The sequence below is a fragment of the Clavelina lepadiformis genome, chromosome 2 (assembly GCF_947623445.1).
Source record: "Clavelina lepadiformis chromosome 2, kaClaLepa1.1, whole genome shotgun sequence".
In the NCBI taxonomy this organism is placed as follows: domain Eukaryota; kingdom Metazoa; phylum Chordata; class Ascidiacea; order Aplousobranchia; family Clavelinidae; genus Clavelina; species Clavelina lepadiformis.
In genome coordinates, this window is record NC_135241.1 from 16,325,710 (window position 1) to 16,346,956 (window position 21,247).

At 35.2% G+C, this 21,247-nt stretch overlaps 4 protein-coding genes across 5 annotated transcripts; 1 reads left to right on the forward strand and 3 right to left on the reverse strand.

Annotated features, from left to right (window-relative positions):
- Positions 1-25: 25 nt before the first annotated feature.
- Positions 26-4,779, reverse strand: LOC143445556 (RNA-binding protein 28-like). 2 transcript variants are annotated; one of them, XM_076944736.1, is made up of 8 exons: positions 3,912-4,779; positions 3,039-3,265; positions 2,609-2,839; positions 2,294-2,436; positions 2,061-2,168; positions 1,645-1,792; positions 1,369-1,529; positions 26-1,253 (listed from the first exon to the last, which is right to left on the reverse strand). In XM_076944736.1, the coding sequence occupies exons 1-8, from the start codon at positions 4,670-4,672 to the stop codon at positions 387-389; spliced, it is 2,646 nt and encodes an 881-aa protein (XP_076800851.1). In that variant the 5' UTR covers positions 4,673-4,779; the 3' UTR covers positions 26-386. The 2 variants fall into 2 exon arrangements, with proteins under 2 accessions (XP_076800851.1, XP_076800852.1); XM_076944737.1 differs by having other exon boundaries at positions 2,294-2,433; positions 3,912-4,778.
- A 2,505-nt stretch (positions 4,780-7,284) lies between these two features.
- Positions 7,285-9,054, reverse strand: LOC143446105 (protein phosphatase inhibitor 2-like). Its single transcript, XM_076945596.1, has one exon. It carries the CDS (start codon positions 9,004-9,006, stop codon positions 8,554-8,556), a length of 453 nt encoding a protein of 150 aa, XP_076801711.1. The 5' UTR covers positions 9,007-9,054; the 3' UTR covers positions 7,285-8,553.
- Positions 9,055-9,057: 3 nt separating this feature from the next.
- Positions 9,058-11,224, reverse strand: LOC143446104 (transcription initiation factor TFIID subunit 11-like). Its single transcript, XM_076945595.1, has 3 exons — positions 10,953-11,224; positions 10,579-10,735; positions 9,058-10,167 (listed from the first exon to the last, which is right to left on the reverse strand). The coding sequence occupies exons 1-3, from the start codon at positions 11,165-11,167 to the stop codon at positions 10,009-10,011; spliced, it is 531 nt and encodes a 176-aa protein (XP_076801710.1). The 5' UTR covers positions 11,168-11,224; the 3' UTR covers positions 9,058-10,008.
- Positions 11,225-17,206: 5,982 nt separating this feature from the next.
- LOC143445828 (uncharacterized) lies at positions 17,207-21,245 on the forward strand. Its single transcript, XM_076945160.1, has 7 exons — positions 17,207-17,464; positions 18,183-18,402; positions 18,519-18,695; positions 18,776-18,914; positions 19,223-19,662; positions 19,836-20,047; positions 20,197-21,245. The coding sequence occupies exons 1-7, from the start codon at positions 17,356-17,358 to the stop codon at positions 20,883-20,885; spliced, it is 1,986 nt and encodes a 661-aa protein (XP_076801275.1). The 5' UTR covers positions 17,207-17,355; the 3' UTR covers positions 20,886-21,245.
- The last annotated feature ends 2 nt before the right edge of the window (positions 21,246-21,247 follow it).

Below are 21,247 nucleotides of genomic sequence, written 5' to 3' on the forward strand. Positions count from 1 at the left end.
TTAGAAATTTACCACAACGTCCTGCGATATTTGTAGGTTATACTGTATTGTAGCAAACAGTTTGAAGCGCTCTGTGCAAATTAATTGCTCAAACGGTCATTACTAATAGCTTAAAATACCAGTTGCATCATTTTTCTACAGTTAGCAAATTAATAAAACGCCAAAACGATTTTCCACAGAACTACCTACAACCATAGGCTACTATTGGTTTCTTCAGGGCTAGAATGTTAAAAATGTAGCAAACAAAAACAGCATATTCAATATTCATAAGAACAAAGCATCTGTTTTGTGATATGGCTTAAGTATAAGTAACAAAGCATACTGTAAATAACCCAAGTCATATATATGACAAGCTCCATAATATCGGCGTCAGTTGTTCACATGTTTTAACCATCAAACCATTTCGGTCGTTTTATCTGGCTGGCAGAAGTTGTTTTGAATTGTTTGGTGTATTTTTCAACAAGAGAATGGAATTCCCTGTCTTGTTTTAAATCCGAATCCTGTTTTCGCTTTCGGTTGCTTCGTTTGACCTCTTCAGCCTTACTTAAAGATTTATATTGTGATGGTTCAGGTTTTGATGATTTTGGTTGGCGCATTGATTTTTCTGTCCTATCTTTCCTGCCCCGTGCTTTATTTAGCTTTTTACTGGTTTTTAACTGTTCCAGGATCTGACCCTTGTTGCGGTTACGGATCTTCGGACCAGTGTGCTTGGGCATTTTCAATTTTTTCCCACTTGCAGTGACACCTACACCGCCCTGAAAAGATTTTCTTTCCTGCATAACCGTTGACTTACTGTCATTTTTGTCCTTTTTCGTTGGCGGGGACGATTCTTTACCAATTGTCTTATTTGCCTGTCGTTTCTCTGCCCTGTCAGCCTGTCTTTTTTGCATCCGTCGCGTTTTTTTGTCGAGTTTCACAGACTCTTCGGAATTCTGTTCGGTTTTCGCGGACATTTTCTTCTGGAGTTCATTTTTTGCAAGTTGTCGTTTACGCCGCTGCGCCTGCAACTCAAGGGCTTGCTTATTTTCTAGTGAGAATTCAACAATGGGTCGCTTGGAAGCACTAAATGTATCTGGATTGTTGTTCAGCTCGCGGAGAGCACGCAAAGCATGCTCGTGTTTGGTGAAGTTGACGAATGCAAATCCGAGTGACCTGCCCAGGCCAGTTGTATTTACTTTCTCACGATTTCTCATAACTCGGACTTCCGTGATTTTGACGTCTTTGCCTCCACCAGCATGCTTAAGAAACAAGTTCTGCAAAAAAAAAACACTCAGTCAGCCAGCTGCGTAGCAAAAGCTAGACATAGCTTATTGCCCGTATACTATGAGAGTTATTAAAAAAGCTGATAGTTCAATTTAAACAATTTACCTTTAGCGCAGCATCATCTGTAGTTCTTGGTAGGTTGTGTATGCACAGACGAGTTGTTGAAACAAATACATTCGGATTTTTTAGCTTTTGTCGCTTTGCATTCTCAATTTTCTGTCGTTTGTTAAGTTCTATCTCACTCAAACCAGTAGCAGCTTGTGTTCCTGTTATTACAGATAGATTGGACATTTCCAATTGCAAACAAGTTAATTCAAACTCAAATTACATACAAAATCAAAACAACCATTAACAGTCAGTGGGATAGATGGAAGAAATTACCTGGTCGAATAAGTCCTTCATTAGCCAAGTGCAAATTTCTTCCGTCATCTTTTTCTTTCTCGACCTGTTTTCGTTCCTTTACAATTTTCCTTACATCAGAGCGGCTTTGGGCAATGTTGGCATACAACTGCCTACCTTGTATCATTATCTATAATCATATCAAATTAGAACATTTATAAACATATAACACTGTACTGCAATGAAATCAATAAAGGACAAAGTTGGTCAAAGTAATACATATTCTTTTAATACTTTGTGTTAATATATGGCATGTAATATTACTAAACTATGGATTGATTTCAACTTCTTCAAAAATAGGCATAAGCCCAAAATACAATGATTTTTAGCAATATTGAGTTTTGGTTGATATTAATTATTATCTTTAAATATTTCGGTTAATAATGTCAAAAACTTACAGGTTCGTCTGAATTCACGGCTCTCACACATTCATCTGCAACATCTTTGGAAAGAAATTGGACAAAAGCACAACCTTTTGAAAGTCCTGTCTCACTATTCTGGACAATCTAATAAAGGAATATATAATTACATAAAGACAATGAATAAAATGATTGATCGGTAATTGATATATGATAAAAGATTAAAAGCTTATACAGTACAACATTTGTCTGAGAATCCTTATTGCACATACTTTGCAATACTTGAATTCACCAAACTTTTCAACAATTTCGCACAAGTCTTTTTCTTCTGCATCAAATGACAAATTACGAATGAAAACAGTTTTTCCTTCATGGACATCAGATGAATAATCTTTTAACTTCTTTTTAGTTGCTGCTAACAATGATACAAAGCAAGCAATTATACATCACAACTATAAACACTATCATACGGTAATAATACAAATTGATATGGTGTATGCACATGCAGATTGATACCTATGTTATAGAAAGTACAAGTACTGATTCATGAATGAAAGCAATATTGTTTATTGATGAATCGTTCTTACTCTTCATTTTTGTACTTTCACCCTCTTCATGGTTGCTGCCTTCACTGTCAGTATCTTCATCATCCTCATTTTCACAGCTACTAGCAACTTCAGTTTCGTTCTCCAAAGAATCTGATTCACTATCATTGTCTTCTTCAGTACTGCTCCCTCTGTGGGCGATATCATCATCGATATCACTTTCAATATTTTCCTCATCTTCATCATCACTTTGTGACGACGTTCCACCATCAGCTGCAATACAAGCAGGTTTGTGTGTCTCAAACAAGGATGCAATTGCAAATACGAAGCAACTATTTCTTGAATTTGAACTGTAAAAGTTGCTTGTTAACTTCAAACCAAGGCTAATGCCTACGAAAAATACTACGGTACTAATGTTAAGAAACTTTTTACAAAACCCGACAAGCTGAAATGTGTGTGTTGTGCAACTTACTTGTATCAGCCATAGAAGCGTCCATATCAGATCTTTGTTGCATTTCTTTGTATTTCTCTCTAGGTAAAGCCCAATCCACTGCCACTTTTCTTCCTTTGATTTCAGTCATATTAATTTCCTTCATAGCTTTAGTAGCTTCGAAAACATGAGAAAATTGCACAAAGCCGTATCCATACATCTTTCCATTTGGCTTTGTAGGTATTTTCACATCAGTAATGTTTCCAAATCTGACATAATAACAACCAATAAGCATATTGGAATCAACAATTACACTGGATAATTTAATTTGTTAAAGACCAGACTTGATTTTGTGCTTAGCAATTTACAAAGTTCACCTTATGTAAACAATTTGTAATAAAGATCCTGAATAAAAATAAATGCAGCATGTCCTCATATGTCAACTTGCTTTGCCATAAAACACTTCAGTGACGTTAGAATACTGTATTGCCAATAGCCAGATTTCTTTGGTGACAAATCGAATTAATCAGGGTGTAGTAGCAAGTATCGTTTATGTAAATTACAACAAGTAATTTTGAGCTACGTACAACCATTTTCTGTCTTTTTTTTCTTCTATTATTATATTGTTTAAATCTGATAATTTTTGTTTATAAGAAGTATGTAAAGTTTTACCGTGAACATGTGACAACCTCGTGACGTCAAAATTTCAATTTTTGCAAAACTGGCACTTATGATCACACGATATTTAAAAGTATACAATCATGTGAATACTTTGTGCATGATCAAAGTCAAATTGTGCTTCAAATACATGATATATGTACAAATAAAAAGCAAATTTAGAAGTTCAGTCTCGTCAGATGCAACTACAACTATTACTTACAATAAAAATTTAACTTTTCATCAAAAAAATCTCACCTGCTAAAAGTAGCCTGAAGATCTTGGGTGGTGCATAAAAAGCTAAGATTCCTGATGATGAGCCTTGAACGCTTTGACAACTTTCGAAAATCTTTTGAGTCATGGTCTAGTACAAGGGTTGCTTTAATAATTTTGCCTTCAAATGAAAACCCATTTAGACGTGATACGGTTTTCAATGCCAACTGCTTGTTTGCCATTACAGCATGAGCGACACAATCATTATCTTCTTTTTGTGGCAAAATAAATTGCTCTGGTAAATCAAGCTTTTTCAATTTCCATAACTTCACAAAGTGGGTGATTGTAAAAGATTTAGGAAATCCAGTGAGGACCACAGTAACTCCACTCGGAAGTTCTTCCAGTTTTGCATCACGTACAGCTTTTTTACCCTTAGTTACTTTATCGGGTTGGTCAGAGGAAACAATTTCAAAGTCCAGGTCTTGTGACTGTTCCTTTGTTGACACTTTCTTGGTTTGTTCCTTGGCAGATTTTTTTCTCTTTGCAAAAATAACTTTGGTTTTAACACCATTTATTATAAATGTGTTTGCAGGAGAATTTACAGCTGTCTTGGCATCATCTGGCGAGTGATATGTAACAAAACCAAAAAACTTTTTTCTCTCTTCCGCCATTTTGTCTTTTGGCTTTACCACAAAGCATTCTTTAATTGGACCAACAACGCTAAACACTTCTTGTAGTTGGTCATTTGTGCAAGTTGGTGGGATGTTTTGCACAAACACAGTTTTATGACTCATTGTCTTAGCCATGTCCTTCTTAAACTACTGTGTATACTCTTACAGTCGAACAGTAGCCTACAACAGCTAGATGTAAGTATAATACACCTACAGATCTGCCTCCATGCATTTAAAAATACTAAGTTACAAAGTTATCGCAACAAACACACACTAGCAATCATAGTTATATAGACACTGGGTAGACTTATACTCATACAGTAAGCAACATCAAACCATAAAAGAAAGTGAGCCAGTACCGGTACTTCACTAAAAGTAGGTCATGCAGCCCATAGTTAAAGATAGGTGGGTAGGCTAGGATAACTGGTATGCAAAAACTTGATTTTAGTTATTTAGGGTTTAATAGACTATTTCCGAGTTACAACTACATTTTTTGGGTGGCTAGATTGTTTTGATGATCTTTACTGAGCAATGGAAATTGTCAACCTGCTTTGATTCTTTTTTAAATTACAAGCATTCTGGGCATCAGATTGTACAGATTTCACTCAGATGAGTAGCATATGAATTTCTTCACACAATAAAGAAAATAATTTGAAAATATAATGCTTAGTTATTGATTTACAGTGGTTTGAATCCTACACCCTGGACTTGTTCGATATGAGGTCTATGTGGTCATCAAAGCATACAATGTAAAATGCATAGCAGTTTGCGTGGTATGGAGGCCTATGGCACATTTAAATATCAAAATTCGGTTTGTATTTACGTTTATGTTGATTATTTTAAACTTTGTTTGACATGCCAAAAAGACTTAACCTAGGCCTATGTGACACACAGCAGATAACACACAAACTCTTACACATTTTATGTCGCAGGCTTCGCTGACCACGTATCTAGACATCATATCGAACAAGTCTTGTGTGTATATAGGATTCAAACTACTGTAAATTAAAAACTAGACTACCAGTATAGCCTAGGCAAAACATATTTTCATTTTTTTTATCACGCAAAGAAATTCATAGGCTACTCACCTAAACAAAATATTTACAATGCAATGTCCAAAATAGGCCTACTTGTAATTTAAAAAAGACTCAAAGTGGGTCGACATTTTCCATTGGTAAGTAGCTCGCCTATAGGCCTATAGGCGAGCCAAAAAAATCTTGCCACCCATCAGGCAGTAACTTAGAAAGGGTCTATACTCTATAGGAATTAGATTTAGATTGGAAGGAAGAATTAGGTGAGGACGTTAATGTTAGGTTAAAAAAGAAAAACTGTAAAAAAGACATTGAACGCACGATTTTTGCCGGTGACTGGTGAAATAGGCTAGTCAATAAGGCAGCCAAAAATAGCCTAAATCTGTAAATCAAACATGAATAGAGTCAATTTAGTGTCAAACTAATGTAGGAGGAGGTAAGATAGAAAGTAGTCGAAAGTAAGATAGATACCTACTGCAACCTACCTCACTTTCCTTTGCTTCTGTACTTGCATATATACCCATTTTTACACAAGCTTGCAAAGCTCACAACGATTTACGGTTTGCACGTGTGAAGTTGTAATAAGGGTATTCCCCTTAGGTAAATCAAATAAATTTAGAGAAATTGAAATGAAAACATTTTGTTACAGTATTTTATTCCGCAATATTTTTTGACAGGTTAGTAATCAGGGCCGGTATTAGGCCAATGCGAGCGATTCAACTGTGTTAGGCACCACGCTGCTTATAAGATCAAAATAAAAGTAACAATTTAGCTTTTATATTTCCCAAATCTTTGCGTTATTTCTCAATTTGTTCTTGCAACTAAGCAAATGTTTAAATAAAAATAGCCTTTCTCACGAAATAAAGGTTTGATGGGAGCCTATCTTTGGTTCCAACTTTTCGGCCCAAAAATAAAAAAAATTCTTTAAAAAAGTTTTTTCTTGGTTTTCGAACTGCAAAATCTTGAGTGATAAAGACAAAGTTTATTTTTCGGAAAAAATCGCACTCCTTGCTTATGACAATCAGGTTAACAGCAGTGGCGTATTTTAAATTGCGTTGAGGTGGCAAAATGTTTTTGAAAGTTAGCTCTAAAGTACCCGCGTCCAAATACCGCGGAGCGCAAAATTTGCCTTTAACGCCTGAAAAACTGCTTAAAATGACTCAAAATGAACTGGATATTCTCACATTTACTTGTGCAGTAGATGGCCATTTGGATCTAGCTTTCGTAGTAGGCCTGCTGTATTTCACAAAACAATGGTTATAGCCAATAACGAGTTTCAAGCAAGAAAATGCAACGAACGAAAAACGATGAAGACGTAAAAACGCCTAAATAGCCCACAAAAAAATTGGTTTTGTGGGTAAGAGCATGGCCACCTCCCAAAATAGCGTTAACAAATCTTTCTTGAGTCATCGACGTGTGCAGCTGGTTTTCGACCAGTTTTAGTAAATAAATTTCACCAACGTATACTGAACAACTACGCAATGCAATTCAATTAAGTTACTTGAAAACTAAAGTAACGTTACTTATCGTGTTTTTACATCTCAGTTACATGCTTTTACAGTTTAACAGTTACCAAAATTACGTTTTGGGCCAGAGTAGATTTAACAAATTCTTATGTTTGCAATTTTGTGAAAACATTGGTTAAAGTTTTCCGTCCGTTTCTACTATTGTACTGTACATCTGTCTACGTTTTCCGATAAATTTACCACATCCAACTGCAATTGGCCGGTTTCACACCGGCGAATTTAATGGCGACGTAAGTAAAAACACATTATATTTCTGTGCAATTTTGCGTTTCGTTCGGTGAAATACATCGCTATTATCAGTGCTTTGTGATAAATTTCTGTCCGTTATTAAATTTTACAGTGCAAAGCAGTGCCGATTATTGTTACGACGCGTGTTGATGTGTTTGTAAGCAAAAGAAGTACATGGAACTCTTTATACAACCTCATGTTTGTAAGTAACATAACACCGGCGCTCAGCTGAACAACCCAAGTGGTATGTACGTTTTTGTAAAAAAAACTTGTTAAGCCTAATTAATGTAACGAAATGATCAAAAGACATATGGACTTTACAAGCTTGTTCTTCCACAAGAAGAGAAATAAGCTAACGTCAATTAAGTTGGCAGAGCAAATGTTGAGCACAGGTTAATTGAACCAATATATGAATTTAACGCACAACAAATCATACACCGATGCTGAATTTTCACAGAAAATGACTTTGAAAACAACGTAAGCACAAAGTGGAACCCAACAGACAAAAGCATAACAATAGTAGTAAAGGTTTAGTGGAGCCAGTCAAATCCAAGAGAATATTAATTATGTCTCTACTTCAACACTTCTTGCTAGATTTTATCAAAAAAACTTTTGCAAATTCGTATTTAAGCAATTACACAATTCATAAATACAATATATAGTAACTGCATCCATCAAAAAAACAGACTTTGTTCCAGTCTCAAATGGGATCGATTCATGGGTAAACAATTGGGGTGACATGCGACTCAAAAAATGAAATTTAAGCAGAATATATGAGGGCAATGGTATAATCATTTAAAGCCTATAATTAACATACCCAGTAGACAGGCAAGCGACTCAATAAAAACTGGGCATCAAATTTTTATACTGTACAAATACACATGCTGTTTCGTCACTTTCATCAATATAATCCAATAACTTTAATCATAACTAATATTCTATTATCGTGATCAATTAATTCATAATCTATTTTTTGCCAAGCTTTGACTGCCTGAAACATAAAACACTAATCGACCTTGAGATATGGTGTCTTACTAATTCTTCCCTGGTCTTATCATAGTCTAATCTCTTGTCACTATCAGGAGGGAAAAAAGCAATGCTTGCTTTTAGTTTTACCAGACACCATGTATTTGATTTTAATAGGTGGTCGTAGCAGCATGAAGCTGGTTTCTGAAACACATATTGCAAAGTGATAATATTCATTATTCATGCTCGATGATACAACATTTTATCAAGCATTGTCTTGTTCAGCCATTTCCTTAGCCAGCAGCTCCTTTGCCTTTTTCATCTGTTCCTTCATGTTGTAATGTTTCTTTCTGGCTTCCCTAAACTTCCGCTTCTTTTCTCTTTCTTCTGGTGTTAGAAAATTTTCATCGTCTTCGTCTTCAGAGGGTCCACTGCGGCTGTCACTACGTTGCCTGCATATTTTAGGGTCGGTTTCATCTGAGAGTCGTTTCCTAATATCTTCTGGGTCAACTCCATCTTCATTCTCACTGTCATTCCTGTATGGTGTTTTGGGCTCATCTATTTTCATATGTCCGTAATCCTTATCAGCAGGATGATAAGTGGCCAAGATGTTCATTTCATCGAAACTTGTTCCTTTATGTTTGTCTTCATGGTGATCATCAGGTTTCTTCAGAATGCTTTTCTTGGGTTGTTTGATACCGGTTGAGGTGGATGCCATAGTAAAGCAAATGAGCAAACTAATACTACTACCTACAGCCAGTCATGACACCTGCATAAACAAAACAAATTTAGTTCATTTAAGCTAAAGAATAAACCGCTTAATTTAAAGCAAAGGAATATCATAAAAACAGAAAAATAATTAATGATTTTTTTCATAACAGTACACCTATGAACACGAATTTGTTAATTTTTTTAAAAATAACCAATATGATAATACGAATGCAACATTTTTCAATCACCACATACATTATACATGATTTCAGTAAAGTAACAGTTAGGCATAAAAAAAACATTGCGATTACAATTTAATATCTATGTCATCACCGTATGTTAAAACCCTGTTTAACTATTCCTTACAATAAATATTATCAGTTTGTAAGTTACAAAAAGATATCTGTAAATATATAATTTTTAATGTTAATCTTATGCAGCATGCGGTCTATTCCTGATTATGAATGATTGATTAATTCTTTTAAAACTCATGGAAACAAATGTTTGTCCAAGGTAAACCAATGAAATAAAACATAAAATTGTTCCTTTTAATTGGTGACTAGTAATATACACAAATATTTCTTATCAACGATGCAAAATTTTACCAATCAAACATTTTAACACACGTTACAGTGAAAAATAATCTTTAAACAGTCCATTAAAGCCTATGAAACATTCATAGAGCAAAAAACATGGCAAGCATCAAGATTTCACTTTTTAAATGTTACCGACTTGCTGTGCATGAATTAATTGCAACCTAATACTGATAGAAATTGTTTTTTACAATGGAAGTCTTACAATCAGTTCAATGTCAAAAATCTCATCACATTGCAGAGACTCTTGTTTCCCATTATGGACTGCATCAAATCATCAAGCAGTCTTGCATCCACAACAGGAATCACGATGTCAATTCGACTCCATTAGGTTTGAATGTACCCCATTCTTATTAAGTCAGCCGAAATTAACTCAGCGCAACTGCAATTGTTTGCATTTAGCTATCAGCAAATAATTAACTGACAACTGCATGAGTTTCGGTGGAAAATGGAAATGTTCGCTTTTGCTTCAACCTCCTCATAGCTTCCCTAATATGCCTAGGTTTTACAGGGGGTTGCTCTCCTAACTGTTCCATTACATCAAGAGCTTGCTCCATCACCTCCCCAACAAACACCTATAAAGAATGAAGTAAGTGGAATGTAAAAAAGTATAAAAAAGAAAAAAACGTACTGACACACTTATTACTTGTGACCTTTTGACAGTATTACAGAGCTTAATAAAAGGATGCAGTAGCAGAATAAGGTAGCACCTCAAAAGTAAACATCGATTTGTTAATAAGACCATCTCATAGTTACGCCTAACAAAAAAAGCTTTTCAAGCTAATAAAAGCTCTTCTTAAGAACATGAAATAAATTATACTTCTGACATGGTATCTACATTTTGCTAAAGTGTTTATCGTATTAAGGGTTAACACACTTCTGCCACCATCAATAAAAAACCTGTAGTGCAAGTTGTAGCATATAAAATATCCTGACAAAGCAACTTATCAAAGAATACTGAATATTTATTGTTAACTTTTGTGCACCTTTGCTACACCTGACACCGCGATGACAACATTATGAGAAACACTACATCCAGCAATTGTCTGTAACAATCGCTTAATGGATGCTTTAGGGAAAGATGAGCGCCTGTACATTTCATAACGATTCAATTGATCTTCTGAGAATGATGTTACAAGTCTCCTGCAAGTAGATAAATATAATATAGTTGTTAAATGATGATAAATACAAACATTTGTGTTGAATATAAAAAAATGGATCCTTACTCTATCAAAATCTAGATTTAATGATAAGCTTTAGTTGTTAAATGCTGATTAATGCATAATAACTATAACGACGTATTGCATGATAGTATGTTTATGCCTTAACACTATTACTGATTAATCGTTGCATAACTTACTGCATTTTCAGTCTTTCTTCTGCATCCAAAAGTTCTTTCCGTCTCTTTGCCGACATACCATCTTCACCAACACTAGCACTACGATCCAGTGCCACTTTCTTAGGCACTTCGTGTGGTGATTTAAAAGATGAGTCTGATGTTGAAGAATGTGTTCGTTTTCTATTGATGGTTTCATTAATAGTAATGGCAGGATGTTTGCTTTCTGATGTCTCCATAGTATTAAATGTAAGAGATATTACAACAACCTATTTCTAAAAACACATTTTCATCAGCCCACAAATCAAGATATTTGTAGCACAAATACACAATCCTAAATTTATGTAACGATAAGAACATAATGCTCAAGGCCAAATCTAGGGGTTGATTTATGCATCCAGACAACTCACTTTGTTGCTAGCATTTTTTAGTCAAAACAGCAGGTTTAGCAAATACTGTAATTGTTTAGATATAAGTCACAGCACTAATCGACATTATATCAACCTGAAGCTGACTGTTGGGCAAAATAGAGTAACATTTTAAGTATTTCAACAAAATAACGAACATTTGTTGGTTACTGATAATTGCTTACACGAAAAAGATTATATAGATTATAGAAGATTCAGCTGTAATCTTTCAAAGATACATTACACCAAATGTAGTTAAGTAGGGTATGGTAGGCTATCATAATCTTGATCCTCAATAGAAATTGCATGCGTTCTGTGCATCAGATTGTACTGAGTTCACCTAGGGGGTAGCATATAAATTTCTTTAAGCAAAAAGAAAAATTGTTGCCAACTTTTTCATTTACAATGCTTTGAATTCTACACATTGGTTTTGATCGACAGGAAGTCATGTTACGTGACCAGCATAGCAAGTGGATAGCATTTAAGAAGCGAGAGAGCGACTATTCCTTTTCAACGTTTGAACAAAACCATGAGCGCATTTCTCTTTAAAGGTTATTTGCCCGTCGCTCTTTTTTTCAAAAACAATGCTGTGAATGAACAAAATGGATACAAATGGTTGGATTTAAAACAAATGTAGATTTTTGGACTGCTGTAAGACTATAATTCTGTGAATAGCTAACAAAAAAATAGCTGCTTTAAGACTAATTTCATGAACAATTTTTTTTCCACAAAGTTAATGGCAAAAATAGACATAAAACACGAAACTAAGCACAGCACGTCAGAACAATGTCAAGGCAGTTTGATATATACACTTCGTTTTCAGATGACAATAAAGAGTCAGGTTGTCATAGTTTGCTTCAAAATGCCTATATTTTTATTAATTAACCGATATATGCTTTGAAAGTAGTGTTGCACGTAACTCGAAATTAAATTACATAACTTGTGTGCCGTGTGACCGTAAGTAATTATGTCATTTTTCATGTTACTAAATGCGTTGTTTTATGGTAATATTGTAATACCATTGCTGTTTATTGGCAAAGCAGGTTTATGCCACAAGTAATTGCTTAATATTGAGTTCAAGGTTCGCAACATATGCATTTCTTTTCTATGGCAGTCACTAGAACTTTCCAAAAAAAAAATCACCTTTTTGTCTTGTTTTACGATAAAGGCAAGTTGAAATGCAAATTAAGGTTATTTATTATAGTTGTTATTAATCCGACATATTTTCTGACAAACGTTTTCCCAAATTTACTTGCTTATTGTAACTTCATCGATATCGTGTGTGATCTACTTTTGAATGAAAAGCGAAAGCGATATTTCTCGTGGACTTTGTGCAGTGTGATATCACTTTAACAGTGTCACTGCCATACTCCCAATACTCAATTTATGGTCATAGTAATGTAGTATATAGTATAAAATATAGTATATATATATAGTAATATATAATAATCATCAAAAGACGGTTATTACATCACACGACAAACATTGTCTTCTGCTACTGCCCGGCTTCAGAAAACTGCAATGTGGGCCGAGAGTTGGTTACAGATGTGGCACGCATTTCACTTGCGTTTACACAGCTTCGTGTGAATAAACTATATCAAAAAAGTAGGTTGTGTAATAATGTGACTTGTACCAAACGTTTCAACAGCAGCTCTGTTACGTAATTTCCATACTAATCGTCAATAACGTGCAACATTATCTGAAAGTGAAATATATTAAATTGTTGAACGTCGATGTCTACAATTCTACAAGATTCTTAATACTCTACAGTCCATTAAGCATTTCTGACAGGTGTGACTAAAACAAAATTCTTCAGCTTATTTGTAAGCAAGACTTGTAAACTGTCATACTTTCCAGTCGGGAACTTCACCAGTGCCCATTTAACATAATTTCTGAATCACAATACAGTGACAGGCATAGGTTTTCGCTGAGGGTTTATCACTTTCGTTTTGGACGAGGGGAAGAAAGCAATGCGATGGCAAAGTGGTTAACGATGAGGCTTGTATACTGGAGGTTTCGGGTTCAAATCTTGTTATTGTTTGATTTCTTTTTGTCCAAATTTATTTTTGATGGAATTTAGTCCAGAGAGGTGAAAATTTGGGTTGGAGGGATTAGTTTTAAATTAATTTAGACTTAGGAAAAAAATTGTCATTTTAAGTTGAAAAATAACGTTTATTTCAATTTGCACCCTAGCTTAATAAAATAATTTAACCACGAAAAGTGAGAGTTTGGGTCAGAGGGTATTAGTTTTAAGTTAATTTACACTCTCGAAAAATTGGTACGTAGTTCCAAGTTGAAAACTAGCATACATTTAGATTCACAGACTAGCCTTATTGTATTCATATTTTCACACTTCGGTAAACGGTGACCGGTTAAGTGTCTACTTCACCAGCCGCTGTTTACTTTCGTAAGAAAATGCCAATTGTGTTTTCGGCTAACTGTTTACCGAAGTAACTTTTTTCGAATTCGATAACCGCCAGCTGGTGAAATAGATGCTGCCACTTCAATATTACATCAAAATAGTTTACTTAAAAAATCCACCTACTTAAAAACTACACATTTGTCTGCTTGTACATAAAAACTTTGCATGTTACGCGAAAATCAGTCAGCATAAATATTGCACTTGGTTTTCCACTGGAGATATTCTTTGGCGAAAAAACCATACTAGGCTAGATTTCATGCAATCTCGAGTCTGAAAGTTGGTGGCACGTGGCCTAGGCTATAAAACCGTACTTGTTCTGTAAGCAGGCTATTTAAAAGGGGTCTAGTATACAAGTGCACAACTACAGGATGCCTTTGTATACTAGACCCCAGCCACTTAAATTGTGACGTCATCCGGTTGTGCACTTGTATACTACACCCTATAAAAGTAATAGTCTACTCTTTAAAGTACACAGTACATTTCACATATAATTACTTCAGGAAAGTTAGCAAAATTTATTTTACCGTGCCAATGGCCTTAGTATCACACAAACTGAAATAGTTTTCTAATAGGCTTAGTCATCAAGCTAGAATTCGTGTGTTTCACACACGATTTCTCCTCACTACTGTACAGTACTTTCCAACGAGGCTGCTGGGCAGAATGGGCGCTGACCATTATTATAGGATAGCGGAATAGCGGATAGCCTTTCTACTACACCGACCTAGCAGAACATTTCTGGCAAACAACGTAAACTAGCTGGATAAGCATCAAGCTGAAAGAAATCTGATAAAATTAAGTACACTAAACTAATACCAAAGGATCTATTACCATGGATTAATTACATGTAATGTAATATCTATGCTAATATTAGTTATTATATAAACTACAGTGTTATATAGGCTAATTGATGTTCCGACAATTCGAATGTCTAACGTTAGTTGTTCAATGTTGTTCGCTGGATCATTTAATTAACAATTTTTACACAACTGCATTCGTGTTTGATAATAAAAAAGTGTTCTTCGGTCACGCACCAATGCTCCAGTCGTTTACAAGCTCCACGTTCATACCAGGGTTGTAAGTTGTAATTAGGGTTGTGTCGCGAGGAAGATTATTCGGGTTCGTGCGAACCTGAATATTATGAAGGTTGACATGAACAAATCCCGAATCTATTCGAATTAGAACCAAACAATAAAATTTCCTCCAAAAGTTGTCAAGTCTTGCTTCTAAAATCACGTAATCGATAACAAATCGCTTTCTTTTGAAAAATAGTGTTTAAAAAACTATCGAAAAAGCAAAATCGTTAGGAAAACGACCTTCATTGTCAGTACTGCTGACTCTAGTTTAGCATTGTCGGGAAACTAGATCATCATTTTTTACGAAAGTCAGTAAATTTATAAGCAATATTGTATTCGGGTTCGCCATTGTTGGTATTCGTGTTCGCCCGAATCTTCCATAAAGGCGATAATCAGCGAATCTATTCGGGTTTGGGTTCGTATCGGCCCAAAATTACACCGAAAAAAATCGTGTGTCTGAAACTATTTTCCAAGTTTCTTGTTAACCTTATTGTATTCATATTTTTTCATTCTTCGGTAAACGGTGACCGGTTAATTAAGTGTCTACTTCACCAACCGCTGTTTACTTTCGTAAGAAATTGCCAATTGCGTTTCTGGCTAACTGTTTACCGAAATAACTTTTTTTCAAATTCGATAACCGCCAGCTGGTGAAATAGATGCTTCTTAACAAAGTTAAATGTAATGATAAACTGACCTTAATCTTTTTTAAAATTTAAATCTAACTTCAATTAAATTCATAAGGCCTATAATCTAAATCGACTTTTTGCGTACCACCTAACCGCCTATTTTTAACAAAAGGTTTCGTGACCCACTTTCGGTGAAATAGTCCCTCTCTGTATTTTACATAGGATAAATCAATTAAATCAATCACAAAACTGGATTATATGGACCACGTCCACGTATCTGTCCATGGGAACAGACAGACTAGCTTGTGGATAAGGCCGTTGCCATAAATGTATCGTAGATAGCCATATCATCCGAAAGTACGGCGCTTGTCTTTTGTTTAGAATCGAAACTCCCCTCGATACTTTGGATCACGACCGTAATGTTGGGCACTGCAGAAATTTTGACAAGCCTGGTCTCCTATCAACACTGTCACAGTTGAAGTCTCCAGCGTACTGAGTGGAGGTGAAGAGAACTAGGACAACGACGACAACCGGAAATTGGCGAGGCTCGCTATTTGAAATGGGCTGGGTTCAAGGCAATGTACAGGTCACAACTGCTGTTGTACATTTAGGCATAAATGATGCTTTGCTCGAACAAGTAGGATTCCCTTGCCGCTTGCTAATGAACGCTCTGAGTATAGAAGTAACTTTAGTTTGCATATTTCCCAAACACCAATAAGTTATTATAGATTTAAGAGGACTGCGAGAAGGCGTCTGGTCTTTCAAATCAATCTTATTGTCGTTATGTATTGATTTTCAGTAAGATCGACAAAAAATCTACATAAAAATCAGATGAGTGCTTTCGGCATGTTTGTGCAATCTGTTACCAAACTTCGATATTTATTGAAACATCTCGTTGCTTAAACTCAAAACTCACACTTCTCTGTTCGATTTGCCGCTTTAATCCTAAGTGTAAATAGTTTTAATTAGTCTTTTCGCAACGTCTCTATGAAGGTTTCCTTATGGCAGCATTATTTTGTTTTGAACTTTTAGCTCAAAACCAATTTATGCATTTGTTACTGTACAATCAGCAGCTCTAGACGATTAAGTTTATAGAAATTTAATTTGTTTAGAAGAGAGTAGTTTCCTACAAATGCTTTCCAGAAAAAAATTGGAAGTTATATAAACATGCAAAGCAGTTTTTGGTGACAGCGAGAAAAGCCGATGGTCAATATGAATTGCTATGAAGTAGATGAACACTTCAAAACACTTATTGGATAAGGATTGCTTTGTCAGCGTAGCACGGTATTCACGTTGAAAAACCTTTGTGAGAAGCTTAGCCAAGTTTAGCCTAAACTTCTGCAAATTAGATATTTGGTTATAAAGAGTCCATATAAACTCCAAGCACTATAGTTTTAGAGAAGCATTGCGAGAAAACTACTGTGTTCGATAAATTAATTTTTAGTTGTGTTATTGTTATTATATTAATTAAAGTAAAATAAAAACAGGATATAGTTTGGCACTCTGAAGGTTAACTTTATATTTTTCGACACGAGCTATCACAAGCATAAGCTTGCTTCTTCAGGTGTACTGTGAAATCAAGCAAGAAGAAGCATGAGCAAGCAAGCTTATGCCTGCGATAGCTTGTGTCGAAAAATATAAAGTTAACCTTCAGAGTGCCAAACTATATCCTGTTTTTATTTTACTTTAAAATTTGGTTAACATGGTTCAGACTTCAGACAACATCAACTTTATATTAATCAAGATATGTTCTTAACTGCAGCTGTGACTTTTTAAAATTAGAAAGTGTGCTGTACGTGAAGTCTTTTCAGGTTCCTGTTTGAATTTTAGTTATTGTTAGACCTATACATCTTTTCTACTTTGTTGTGTTTCACATGTTTAACAAGTTTAATACTAGCAATGATCGAAGCTGATAAAATGTCATATAAACATAATGAAAATATTGGGTTGTTGGAAAGCCAGGGATTTTCAAAACAGATGATCGGCGCCCAAGCTTTCCTCTTTTCAGGTAAATTACTAAATAATTATATCATTGCGTTCAGCCAATAACAATACTTGAATACAGTAATGAATACTTGAATACCAATACAGGCTGTAGCACATGGAAAGAGACGCTTTATGGAAATTTAAGAAACTCCACTGGAAGAAATTACGAGTAAAATTTGAAAATTAAATAAATTTGAAAAAGTTGTAACTTTAGTTTCTCGCATAGGCCTACTTTTCTGTTTTCTTAAAAATTATAGGCTATAGTTCTTATTTTACGGATTTTACTTTTTTTTGGAAAAATTGGTTAACGTGACAAACAAAACATAGTTAGACTTCGTTACAGCAAATGTTAACTACTTAAGGGTTAATTTGTAATAACTCATTAGCCATAATACGTAAAGTTGCATAACGGCCGATGGTTGCTTTGTTATGCTTGTGTCTGATTTTGTTAAAATCTTCACAATTGCAATTTTTCTCAGTTTTTGTTACTAACAAAACAGCATTAGCCAATTAGGCTTTCTAAAGAACTGCGGTCGCCTGATTATTTTAAACGTTTTTGCTAAAAACTTATTACCACATTAATTGTATGTCCAGACTTTAGAAACTGCAGTTTAACCAACGATATAGAGAGCGAAAATCAGATTTTCCTATAGAAAGGAGTTCAGTTTGATTTTATGCAACCATTTATACTGTACAACTGTAGCAAGAAATTGCATCAAAAATTAATTACTTTTGTGCAGTTCTTATTGTGTTTGGATTTCTACTTAACGGGTGTATCATTTGGCTGGTGTACCAAAAGCGTTCTCTGCAAACAATTACCAATATGTGGGTGGTTTCTTTATGTTTGAGCCAAGTCTTTGCTTGCACATTTTCGTTGCCCTTTGCGCTGGCGGCTGCGTTGGGGGAAGAATGGATATTCATCGGCGTGTTTTGTCAGGTTTATGGATATTGTACTCTGGTGTAAGTTAAAGTTCGATCTGCTTTGCTATAGCAATTGATTTACTTTTGACCAATCAAAAAACAAATTAATTATGGAATAACAATAACATTAACAATGTGATTAATTTATGTTTCAGTTTGCGAACTGTGTCGATAATATCTCTAAGTGGTATCGCTCTGGATCGTTATAATGTAATAAGCCGACCATTCTGTAGACGTGTGCAAAAGAACAAAGCTAGATGGATTATTACAGCCACTTGGTGCGCAGCTGCCGTTGGCTGTATTCCGCCATTGACCGGAATAGGCTCATTTGCGTAAGATTGTATTTCAAAAAATGTTCTTGTTTTAAAGTTAACAAACAATTGAAAGGTTATTGTATATGTTGCTGCAACAGGTATTCTTCAAATACGCACATGTGCCAAATGGACTGGACAGTGAAAGGGATGGGTTTATTTTTTGCTGCATTTTACATTACGTCCGTTTATGTTCAAACCATAATCTCAACCTTTTGGTCTTATATTTTAATATATAAGGTAGGTAATGTAGCTTATCTTATACATTTTTCGCAAGAAAAGCTCGAAAGACAATCAGCATGAAACTTAAGTTCAGTAATTCACAATATGTTCTTAAAGGGCAAGTCCTTTTTTCATAAAATGCATGCCGTTAAAGACCGATTGCCGTTTTACTTTCCGGACGATTGGACGAATACTGTACTTTGGTGTTCAACTAATTTATGTTGTTTTAAATCTATGAAACTGTGCTGTACAAATCAAAATTATCACTATATTAAACAAACATATGGTCTCCACAACCATTATGTGATCATATTTTCATATTGCAGGTAACTACTGCTCAGGCAGACAAGTATAAGAAATCAGTATCAAGAAGTCAAAGCAACAGTCACATGACTGGACGGATTTTGTCTGGCAGCAGTCAAGGGCAGCTGAACGTGATTAAGCACAACAGTTCAAGCAGACACGGCCTGACTTTCTTGTTTACTTCACCAAACTCAATATTTACACTGAAAACGCAAAGTGAAACACGTAACGTAGACCACAAAGCGAATCAAACTATTGTCATGGTCCTATCCGTATTCTTACTGACATGGAGTCCCTATTTTGCGTTTGCTTTGTATGGAACAACGGTCACCCATTCTGGTACTACCAGTTCCTTGGCGACGCAATGGTGTGAGTTTATTGCAACTTGGTTGTCGTTTAGCACCTGTATTTGGGATCCACTTCTATATGGCGCATATACACACAACTTCAAAGAACATTTTCGGTAAAAATGAAAGAATGTTACTAAAAATGATAAACGGTGTTTAAAAAGGTTAAGCTTTTTTGAAAGAAAACAAAGTAATATTCAGTACATTCAAATTACTTAACGAAAACTTATAAGTTGATACGATTTTACATATTACATGAAATTTGCTTCCTAAGTTAATCGTATTTTAGAGACATTTTCCGGTGCAAACAATCTTTTAAAAGAGAAACGACTATCAACCGTACTAATCTTAAAACTTCTACAAGCCACTTCGCAACGAATCACGCAAGCACTCATAGACTTGGTGTGCAGCCGTGTCGAACGAAACGAGATTGCGAGACAAATCAAAGTACTGAGGAAGCGGTCGTTGCCAATGTCGAGGTTGTCAGTGCTCATGTTGAAGGTATGACTTATAAAAATAATTAAATGATAACGACTTGTGTTTAACATATTAGTGTTTTTGTATGTTTGTTTTCGAGCACTGCTGGTAGTTTAAGATATGCTTTTACAAATAACCCGTTTGAACGGTTTCACACTTATCTTTTATTTCAGAAGTATATGAACGAGATGATTTTGAATCCCATAACAATATAAATTCACTTCTTAATATCAAAAAATCGTATACATTAAGTTTACGCAGAGGTCATGGTAAATATCAAGACCACACTGACACTTTAACATCAGCTGAAAACGCATCGTTTGTGATAGACGATGAAGATATTCCAACAGAGCTCATGCTCACTTGCAGTAGACAGCGTTCGCTTCAATTGCTAAATGGCGAACATAAGTCTTTTGACTGTTTGCAAGAGAATGAGCGTTTTCAAACAAAAGGTTCTTCCAACGCTAACTTGTACACTTCGCTTCCAACTAACAGCAGAAAAGAGCGGGATAAACGAAGAGCTAAATTGTTAAGCCGATATGATAAAACCAAAATGGAAATGAGTGCTAATGATAATGACTTTTACTCGCTGTCTTGTACATCTATGAACGTTAACACAATATCTTCTACTGAAAAATGCAATCCACCTATTGAGAGACAGAAAGATTTACCACTATCACCAACAGTTTCCAGCATCGGTTTTGGGCAAGGCCATAGTTCCGAAACCATGCGTTTCTCCTATGAAAGCGAAATGAAATCCTGGAATTCGCAAACGGTTACAACTCGACAAGCTCAGCAAAAGAAGAATGATCCTTTAAAGGAAATTTTTGAAGCCAGCGACTTCCACGAGTCGACTGCGTAAAGTTCCGATGAACAAATTTTTACTGAGACGCACAGTTCGGTTATTGGGCTACAGCTTTGCTTGCTTATCGACTGCTATAGGCGGTTTTCAAGAGGCTGCCTTTGAGAACATTTTCATCTATATAATTGGTACTTTTACCACCGTACTGTTTTTCGTTGTGTGTATTGTTTACTTCCCCAGTTGAACTGTATCAGTCTTCGGTATTCAATGGTCTTTAACGCTTCGGCAATGGTCAATAATGTTCGTTTATCACAAAAAAAAACTCGACTAAGGCTAAGGGTATATTACCTCAAAACAGATCTCCTTATCTAATTCACTTGTAACGTCTATGCGACCATACAGTAAAACAATAAAACTTAAAG